The sequence below is a fragment of the Quercus robur genome, chromosome 12 (genome assembly GCF_932294415.1).
Source record: "Quercus robur chromosome 12, dhQueRobu3.1, whole genome shotgun sequence".
NCBI classification, from domain to species: Eukaryota; Viridiplantae; Streptophyta; class Magnoliopsida; order Fagales; family Fagaceae; genus Quercus; species Quercus robur.
The window spans coordinates 8254085-8265296 of record NC_065545.1 but is presented as its reverse complement, the minus strand read 5'-3'; the positions used below and the strand labels follow the sequence as shown (position 1 = coordinate 8265296).

Here is an 11212-nt window from a genome sequence, read left to right as displayed (position 1 = left end):
CCTTACTGTGTTTATATTGCTCGTTAATTGGTCGCAATTTGACATTTTAGGGTTTGTAACAGGGCAATAGGATCCTCATTAGCTATTTTTTACACGTTAAGACAATTTTTTTGTCAGTCAGATTTCGAGTTCCCTATATTTTATATTTATTTTTGTATCGAAAGATAGAAACATTGTCAGTGGCCGCTGTACAGTTACTTTGTACCATTAACATATTCTACATATCGAACGAGACTTAGATGTGAGACTCTGGCTTCAACAATGGCATCTTGGCTTTGTAAAAGGAGTCGCGGCTGTCTTGTTTTTCTGACGAAGGAGAGCTGTTTGTTCATTTTCTTTGGTTAAACGAGATTACAGATTAATCCAATAAATTTCTTGTTTTTGCCTATGGCCGTGGGTATGAATGATTATGATAAGACTCTCTCTCTCTCTCTCTTAAACCGCTAGCTTCATGTAAGAAATAGTGTCCTGATTTGATGGTAAACTCGAAATTTGCAATCGGTTGATATTATCCATGTTGTGTTTTAACACAACGGCTTTCTTGGCCCAGAAAACCTCAGCAATTTCTCTTCGCCAAGTTGCCTCAGCTCTGCTGCTCCATATAATATTTCGGAGTAATCATTCTTCATTCCTTTTACCTGAACTTATCTTTAGAGATTTGGGTTTGGTTTTTGCATGGTGGACTATTTTTTTTTTAATGAAATTTTTGTGTGTTTAGTGAAAGATTGGAGTGGAGTTATGTAAGACTATAAGCCACTCAAAAAAAAAAAAAAAATTCCCCCCAAAAAAAGTCACCCAAATAAAGAAGTAACCACTTGATCTCGATTCTGTAGAGACTGTTGTTGATGAGAAGGTGGAGGACTAGGTAGTGAGTATGTGATATTTTTCTAATACCTTTTTTTATTTGCTTCTCCCACAGAATTTACTCTTTCTTATTTTTAATACTAATCACAAGAATTGTGCACGAGTTTTTCCAGGTTACAAGCTTGAAAATGACATGCCACCAGAAGCGAAAGATTGACGAGACACATGTAGAGGTAAATACAAGTAAAAAAATATTTTCAAATATTTTTTGCTCCATCTTATTTATATTCCTCTTTTGTACTGAAATCCTGTCTAAATTGAAAGCTTAAAAAGAAACCATAGAGATAAAGGGAACCAAAAGGTACATGTACTGGATGGGTTATGTGATCAGCTAGGATTAAAATGGAAGTGGAATCTGAAAGTTACATACTTTTCGTCTCATTCTCTTTTATTTTATTCTCTTGCTACATCACACACCTAGAGGGTCTTAATTCCATTATCTCAGCCTTCACTCTAGTGTTATCTAAGCTAGAGCCTTTTTTTCCTGAATGTTAAATGTATTACAAGAGGAAAATAATAGAGTTAGATTTTGCATTTATGAAGCTTTGAGAAGATTTAGCAGGTACTTATATATCAGTTTTGACTTTGAGCCGTAATCAATATGTCATGGTATGTCATGTGTCACATGATTGCACTTGTTCTCTCTCTCTCTCTCTCACACACACACACAAACACACACACACACACATGCACATGCACGTGCACACACACAACACATGCATACACACATGAATTCATAACAGAGTGGAAATAATGTAACATCTTTTTAATTTCTTGTGAGAAGTAAATGATTTATTTAATGAAATACCAAATGACATGAGCTGCTTACATTTAGAATTTTATGAGCTGAATCTCTGGCTGTCATTCGAGTTTCCTGCCTCCATCATAAGTCATGTTGTAATTTGTATTTATATAATCTGAATATTTTCTTCACAACTTTTAGGGTCATGAAGAGCTTGATGCTGCCAGCTTGCGAGAACATGAAGAGTTCACAAAAGTGAAAAATATAGCAACTATAGAGCTTGGAAGATATGAGATCGAGACTTGGTACTTTCCACCGGAATACAATGATCGTGTGAAGTTGTACTTCTGTGAGTTTTGCCTCAATTTCATGAAGCGTAAAGAACAACTTCAGAGGCATATGGTGAGCAGTGCTTCATATTCCACTGTCTTCACTCGCTATATACTTTCAGTTTGTGGTATAGTTGGCCTTTAAGGAGGAATTGTATTGGCAGGATTGAGCTGTATTCATTTCATCGGTTATAAACGTTAATGTTCTGAATTTTGTTTGTCAATTTGTAGTCTACTGTAATGACTTTATATTATTAGGTTTTCTTATATGTTCTTTGATTGCTTAAGTGAAATTTGTGCTGGACATAGTTTGTCAGAAGCCTTGATGGATAGAAACCACATGGTTTGAACCTGGTCTACAGGGCATTTAGATCCCTTCCTTTTGATGTCTTTAATAGATTTAAATTTTACTATAACTTATTACTATATTATTTTAAGAAGAGATAGGAGATAGAAATTTGTGTTATTGAGTGGTTAGATTTCATTTTCTTGGCTATCTTTTCTGTTAGTGATTTCCCTTTCTTCCTTTAATTTTTTCCAATTTTTGAATGTATTTGGTCTATTTAATTCTTATTCTGCATGTGTAGAGGAAGTGTGATCTCAAGCATCCCCCTGGAGGCTGGAGATGAGATATACTGATGTGGTACATTGTCAATGTTTGAGGTATGTTGTTTTGTTATTAGTGGTGGTTTATTTGGGTTAATAAATTTTAAACATCTAAGTACAGTTTGTACGTAAGTTGTTTTGCATGTGACTATAATTATAGTTTGTAGCTCTCCTTCATCTGAGATTTCCTTTTCCCCAATTATTTTTTGGCATTTAAAATTTAAATGTGTTTCTTCTATCGGAGATTATATATCTGTTTATAAAAAGATATATTGTGTTAAATGTAAATATCAATTTGTATAACTTCAGTAAACAGACTTCATGTATAATTTTATCAAAAGTACTATGAGTTTGGTTTACTTTTAGAATATCTTGTTATATAGTTTGTTCAATATTGGAATATACGGTTTCCTTTCTTCTTGTTTCTCATACTCTGTTTTGTATAATTTGTTTTATAGGATACCCTGTTGTATATGAGCGTACTTAAATTTTTTAGTTGATTTAAGTTTTTCTTTAATTAAATGTTTCAAAACAGGTTGATGGCAAAAAGAACAAGGTTTATGGGCAGAATCTTTGTTATTTGGCAAAATTGTTACTTGATCACAAGACCCTCTATTATGACGTTGACCTCTTTCTGTTCTATGTATTGTGTAAATGCGATGATCGAGGATGCCACATGGTTGGTTATTTTTCTAAGGTAAATTATTTATCCATTATTTTATTTTATGTGCTGTCTGAGTGAAAATGTTGTCTCATACCATTTTCTTAAGTATCATGACATTTTTGTCAGTCAAAATCTGAAGGCAGGAATACTGGCATGAGAAGCATGGAATTAATTGGTCATGCATTTAGGTAACTCCCGCATTCATTTGGAATTTACTCAAACAGTGGCTAATCACAATCCTACAAGTTATGATTCTTTTGGCCTACAATGTTTTAGGATTGTAATTTATCAAAAAAAAAAAAAAAATTGTAGGATTTTCATTAGGATTCTTAATTGGCATGTATGGAATGCATGCTTGTAAGTTGTAAGTTTATTTAATTGCTTTTATGTACTATGGTACTATATCTTGTATTGCCTCTTTGCTACAAATGTATTTAGTGGTGATTATTTTTTCTTTCTGAGATTCTTCTGACTCCCGATTCAATAACAATGTTACAGTAGAGTAATGGCTATATCCCTAAGTTAATACTGTGTTTGAACTTGGCTTATTTGTCAGGACTCTGATTATAGAGGGCACTAAAATTAGTTTGAAGATACAAGGTTTAAGTGGTAGATTTTAGTTTCTACGTGCTTCTTATCTTTTGGTTCATGACAATTTTGGAACTACAAGTTGTAGGCAATATCTTCAACCTCCCATCTCTTTGTTGTTCCATTGCTGACCTTCCTCATGAACCATTTGATCCTTATTTTACAAATTTTGTTAATGTTTGTTAAATATAATGGATAAGCAGAGGGACAATTTTCAATATAGACATGAGTTTGAATCTTTCTGAAATTTTTAAATTTACATATATACATAAGCATGTTTTATCTGCTGGTGCAGGAAAAACATTCAGAGGAGTCTTATAATTTAGCATGTATCCTCACCCTTCCTCCCTATCAAAGGAAAGGCTATGGCAAATTTCTAATTGCCTTTTGTAAGTTATCTGCCTATGGAAATTCTACTTTCTATTTTGCATGTCTTTGTTTTAGTCATGTATTTTCAAGCAGAAAGAGTATCTAACAATATTTCTTGCATGTAACAGCTTATGAACTTTCCAAAAAAGAAGGTAAAGTCGGCACACCTGAAAGACCCCTTTCTGATCTTGGGCTATTGAGCTACAGAGGATACTGGACCCGGGTTCTTTTGGACATATTGAAAAAGCACAAGGGCAATATTTCTATCAAGGTAGCTTTGTTTGAATGTTTGTTGAGATCCAGACAAGTTTGCCTTCTGTGGTTCAATTGCTTATTGTCTTCTGTGGATTTGTTTGGCGTGTGAATATCCCACAGAAATGGTTTGAAATGTTATGTTTAGAATTTTTACGTCTCTAATTGCTCACATTACTGTGTCTGAAATGACAACATAAGTAATCTGCACCAAATGATTTTTGAAAAATAGGAGCAATGCAAAGATTGGGCTCCGCACCCTGAAAAGTAGAAAACATTGGATTTGTCTATAGATATAGTAAAACCTGATAATTTTGTACGATATATTAGTGTAGATGTTGATCTTTGACAAATCACTCTTAGCATTATCTCATCTTATCTTATCTTTTTTTCTGTCTGGTAAACATTTCTAGAGTTATTCAATTGGTTTTTATTTTATGAACTTTTCTCGTGAACCACCTGCTTTCTGCTGGTTATTATTGTATTAGTACTTTTCTATAAATCCTTCACTCTTTACAGGAACTTAGTGACATGACAGCCATTAAGGCGGAGGATATCCTGGCCACCCTTCAGAGCTTAGAACTGATTCAGTACAGGAAAGGGCAGCATGTCATCTGTGCTGATCCAAAGGTCTTGGATCGTCATCTAAAAGCTGCTGGTCGTGGGGGTCTTGAGGTTGATGTTAGCAAATTGATATGGACTCCTTATAAAGAACAAGGTTGATGTCAAACAATTTATCCAGATACTGGCTGCCAACTTAGACTTGTAACTGACCTCCGATTGTATAAAATATAAGCTTTAGGGTATGAAACTGAGTATTCTTCCTGGAGACTTTCTTGTCATTATCCATCTTATGACTTTGTATGTATGTATCAACAAATAATGATTAGTATATTCTTACTTTAGTAGGTGTAGGCTACAACTGACTTTTTGATTTTAGATTTGTGAACTACTTGTTTAGATGCATTGTAATTCTCTTCTGATGATGAGACAAAATGACAAAAAATTGGGAAGGTGATCCGTGAGAATGGATAAGATTGAATTTCCATCTCTTTGAAAATATTTTGTAAAACCAAACGTCCGAGATCATTTTAGGCATAATTTATATCATCCTTCTTACTTATGAGTGAAGTATCTTCTTGTCAAAATTTGAAGCAAATTTGTTTGATTTTATGGGGAAGTACGTAAATGTTTGAGCTTTAAAGGAAAAAACAGAAATTTGAAGCAAATTTGTGTGGTTGTATATGGGGAAGTATGTAAATGTTTGAGCTTTAAAAGGAAAAAAAAATTATGCCCTGGCTTTCTTCCTTTCATGACTGCCATTTGGAATCCAACAACGCAAACAACCCCATATTGGTGTTGCCACTGGTTGAGTCATCCTGGTTTGGCTAAATTTGCATTCGGTTTGGAGTGAGTGGTGGTTGCAAGAACTGTTTATGTCGGCAAAACGCATGTACATGTACTCCTTTTAATTCTCAGCATGAGAAAACTATGGGCAAAAGGCTTTCCTTTTCATTTGGTTCTTTTTGTCCTTGATAAGACATTGAATTCCCTATTAATGCTACAGTCGGATGATGACACCTACAATCTCCAGCTTGATTTCTGTTTTGAGAAACCTCCTTGAAATGATGAGTTGAATTCTCTTGCTCTTCGTTTGAAATCCATGCACTGAAGAGAAAAATGAACTAAAAAGCTTTGGTATTTCAATTTTCATATCCCATTCCGTTCTGCACTCTTTTTCTTTGCTTAAAGACTAGGTTTGTCTTCGTTCCAATCCAATTCTAGTATTACTATCTATTCAATCGATTCCAATTACGTATTGTAACTTTTTTCTTGAAAACCTTTTGCCCTTTCCTTAGACTCGGTTCCCACTTCCCACTATGACACTATGGCAATCACCATAAGCACTCTTTCTCTCTCTCTCACTCTCTCTCTCTCTCTAACTGGAGTAATGTTAACTTTTCCTATTACCGGAAAAATAAAATAAGGAGATAAGTTCGATCTGTTTTGCTATCACTTGGCTTGTCTGTTTCATTTACACAAAGTCAATTCTACATGTAAACAAACTTCTGAAAGGCTTTACGAGAAAACTTCAGGCAGGATGATCTACTGGTGGCTTTTCTCATTGACTCATTTATTATGTTTAAGAAGAAAAAAAAAAAAAAAATCCCTGGATCTACATGAGAACAGTAACCACATACATCATGATCAGCAGCACCAAATTTTGAGCACAGGATTAAATAATAATATAATAAAAAATTTGTAAAAACTAACTGAGAACATTTACATTACTTTTTTTCTCCCCCTTTTCTTATGCATCAATTCTATCTCACTCACCTCTCAATGAAATTTTCTCATCAAACTGTGGTAGGTTGAAGATGATGCCTAGTATGATGAATTTGTTGAAGCTGTAAAGTTTTCAGTGCAACCCCACCAGATCTTCTCTTCCAAAGACTGTCTGCATCCTCTCCTTGAGGCTTTTGCTCCTTCTTGATGACTGGCAATGGAGGATCCATATCAACAATGCTTATACAAGTACGATTCTCATTGCTACCAGTCATGCTCACTTGTCTCCTGCTTCCACAGCTAGCAGTGGTGGTGGTGGCCACTGTGGTGGGCAGGTTTTTGCTAGAGAACATTTTCTTGAGCTTGGAGTACTTGACACTGTTATTGTTGTTGATGATGTTGTTAGTACTATGTCTGGTGTTTTGGTTGAGCTTGCTGTGAGTAGCTGGAAAGCCAACTACTTTGTTGTTCCTTTTCACTTGGCCCATGCAGCTGATTCTGGGGGACAAAGGGTCGCTGGAGAAGGACACACAGCGATCTTCCCATTTGGGAATTATAACATCTTTGATGGATGGTTTTGAACACAACATGGGCAAGAATGTGTTTCTTGAATGGAGATTCAGTTTTTGATGGGGGAATCGATCGTATTCATTTCCCATTTGGAGTTTAGAAAGAGAGTAAGGATATGGGATATAATAATAAATATATAATAGTACTTCTCGAACCTTCTTGGTTATTTTAAGAGCTTGCACACACACTCACACTCAGAGAGAGAGAGAGAGAGAGAGAGAGCAGTGAGATGAAAGGTTAACAAGAGAAGGAAATGGGCAGGGGAATTGATCTTTGTTCAAGTCTCCTTTGCCTTTGTTTTGGTCTAAGCAAGGAGAGAAAAAGAGTAGTGTTGAGATTGTCAAATACGAAGAGAGTTTTGTGTACTTACGCAACAGTGAGAGGTTACCCTTTTATCTCTTGTGTTTACTTAGTCTATGAAGTACAACTTAAAAGTTAAAACCATAAGGAAAAGGCCAAGACACCGTTTGTTGAAGACGAATTAGTCTCGGACACGAGGTAGCAAAGGGGACCAATATTTTAGAGACTTTTGGAGTAGCTGTGTATGTACATGTAAAATTGGATGAAAAAAAAAATGCTATTTGTTACTAATTATTAAAGGGAGGGTCCAGTATGCACCTTCTACCAATTTTACCAAACCATAGCCAATTGATTCATGCCAAGTTCATACGCTACTTGTGATGAATCATTCGCTGACTCTCACTTTGTCTCCTTAGGGCCCCAAGTAACAATTTGTCTTCAGCTTGGTAAACTATCCTGGAGAAAAAAAAAACACATTTTTCATGATGTAATTCATAGGTTTAGTGATTGTTCAAAACACAAAATAGCATATAATGTAAATCAATTAAGAAATTATTTTTCCAAGGAAATATCAGGATTCAGGACTCTATCATTCTGGCGTTCACTTGGGTGTTTTATCAATGAAAAATCATTTTTAATCTCTCCTCCCTCCCAACTAAGCAGATACTCTGTTCATTAAAAAAAAAAAAAAAAAAAAAGAAAAAAAAACTAGTTAACCACCCGTGCAATGCACGTGAAAATTAAAAAAAATAATTTTATATTAAAAAAATGTTTTTCTTTCTCTTTTATTATGTATGTAAAATAAAATACAAAATTTGATAATTATGATATTTATTAATAGACATTTACTTTGATTATGCTTATATTTGAAATATTAAATATGAAATGTGATAACTATGGTATTTATTAATAAGCATTTATTATAATTGTGTTTTTATATGGAACTATTAATAATATAATTGTGATAATTATTAAGTAAATATTTATTATAATTGTGTTTTTATGATTCCTATCATTTAATTAGGAGTTTAAATATAGAATAAAATTTAAGTCCAATTAAAAGATATATAATAGAAAACTGATGTGTAAAATTGTGATGACAAAAAGCTTTTTTTTTTTAGAAAGGATGACACAAACTGACAAAAGCTTATATAGCAAAATATAATGAGATTAATTAAAAGTTAAATGTTTTATGTTATATATATATATATATATCATAAAGTACTATTATAAATTATTATAGATTAAACTCCAAATCAATTAATATGAACTTTTTCAGTTTATATTATATTATTTTATGAGTTTATTTATTTTTCAATTTATACCATATAATCGAATAACTATGTCATTCATTACATGATGAACTTTTACAACATATCAAATACTATGTCCTTAGTGTGAAATACAAAGAAAAATACTTTAGTAATTTTACATCATTGCATATTTAAGTCGTTGTACAAATTCCAAAGTCATCAAGCACACACTTAGATTAGTTAATGTTAATTTAAAATGAACCCTATTATTTCCTTTCCTTTTTGCAGAAAAAACCTATGACCGTCCTTGACTGGAAACATCTTAAACCGGTCAAAGAGTCCGACAGCTCACAATAATTAATGGGAACACGTATTATTAGGTGGAATCACGTTTGCCAAGAAGCAATTAAAACACGGGCTTCACTATATTATATACTATCATCATGTTAAAACTATATAATATAATAAAAAATGAAGATTGTACCATAGAGTAAAAGACGGCAAGTTTGTCATTTTCATCTTCGTAATTCGTACGGAGCATCCACATTATCATTCATTTCAACCATTCTCTATAAGTTTATCAGAATTTTTCTTGCCCCGTCGAATATATATATAATAGAAAGAAAATCTGTGTGTGTTCCTGTTATTTGACCACATTACTATAGCTTTGTTTTTGTTTTTGTTTTTTTTTTTTTTTTTTTTTTTTTTTTGATTCAATAAAGACACCGTTTATATTTTATTGTTGACCTCTATCAATAGAATTTTGTTATCATAATTTGAGTATAGTTCAAAAGTTGTTCAAATTTGACGGGATTAAGATCCATTTAAAGATGATGAATTGATAATTTTTTTAGAAAAAATCTTTTACACTATAATGATTTTTTTTTAGTCAAACTTGTTTCATTTAAAATTAAATATATAAGATTTTAAAATATACATAAATCTAAACCTAATTAGATTTAAAATGAGAGGGATATAATCACAATCATTCGAAGTTAACACAAATGTAGTGTCATCGTGAATTCACTTGACTATTGTTCGAGCAAAATTGCATAAATTTTTACCTTATTTAATTTCTTATCAAGTTTGTTTTTGTTTTGTTTTGTTTTTTTTTTTTTTGGTGTGAATTCTAAGTATTTGACACACACATAGGGAGATTGAGAAAATCTTGAAGAAACTAACAGTGGTATATATCAAAAAGGCCTAACTCTTGGATATAACTATTTCATATTTTTAAAATGGGGATGCAACTATTCTAACATTGGGAGAACCTCAATTATTTTAGCCTAAACTGTTAGAGAACCTTTCACATTGTAAGTTCTCCTTTCAAGTTGATGCGGACTGCGTTTGTTTGTCAAGGAAGTTCAATAAAAGATTTATGAGTTTTGGGGCCACTAGCTAGGCCCACTACAGAGGGAGGCTAATAATTAAGTTGATTGTCAAAGGATATGAATCGAGTTTAGTCTGCAAAACGTTTTGTGAGTATAGATCGATTGTAACGTGTTTATTCTATAGTGAATTTCCCAGAGTTTGGCTACCCCAAAATCCAAATTAGTTTTCTTTCAAAGAGTTCTTCAAAAGTTTTCCATTACATCACCAAAACCTTTGCGTTGCTTTAATTGTTTTATTAAATTATTAACTTAGGGCATAAGTAACAATTAATCTGTTAATTGCAATGTTCTTTTGATCAATCTCGGATTTTTCTGAATTGGGGTGTTTCTTTAATTTGAATTTTTACCAACTTTTACAGTTTTGAGCTCCTAAAAAGCTAGAGTATGTGCAACTTTATTACAACTTTTGTTAGTATAGTTGAAAACTACTACTCTAAAGTGTTTGGTCTCACCTTTGGCAGCCTCAATCAAATGACTTACCCGGGATCTATTTGAGTGTTAATGATTTATAATTACTGAAAGTATGGTTGTGGAGTCCCCCTCAATGATAATATCTTTAAATCAATTTCGTGGAGTCCCCCTCAATGATAATATCTTTAAATCAATTTCTTTGACAATTTGGAAAGCTCTTTACACTCTTATTAGACAAAAGTTACCATTTGGTACTTTACTTTTCACATTATGAAATGGTTTTGAAAACCTATCAAATCATTGAGAGTTGGCTCTCTCTCTCTCTCTGATTTGACAAACCAATCCAAAACTTCTGTTCTTACTTCTTAATTTGCGGTCCTTTAGCTCGAACTTTTTTTTTTCTTTTTCTTTTTTTGGTGAAATTACTTTAGATTGAACTTAAGAAAGCATGATTGACAAGGGTCAAGAGCACAAAGTCTAAGTAGCAATAAATTATGGGTAGATAATGCTCTTAAAGCTAAGTGGCCTAAATCTATATATGCAATTCAAAATTCTTTCTGAAAATTAAAGGACCGATCATGATGACT

General features: G+C 32.9%; 1 protein-coding gene and 1 pseudogene across 1 annotated transcript; one reads left to right on the top strand and one right to left on the bottom strand.

Annotated features, from left to right (window-relative positions):
• Window positions 1-959: 959 nt before the first annotated feature.
• Window positions 960-5319, top strand: LOC126708670 (histone acetyltransferase of the MYST family 1-like; annotated as a pseudogene).
• A 1186-nt stretch (window positions 5320-6505) lies between these two features.
• LOC126708671 (uncharacterized) lies at window positions 6506-7656 on the bottom strand. Its single transcript, XM_050408525.1, has one exon. It carries the CDS (start codon window positions 7357-7359, stop codon window positions 6772-6774), a length of 588 nt encoding a protein of 195 aa, XP_050264482.1. The 5' UTR covers window positions 7360-7656; the 3' UTR covers window positions 6506-6771.
• Window positions 7657-11212: the final 3556 nt, after the last annotated feature.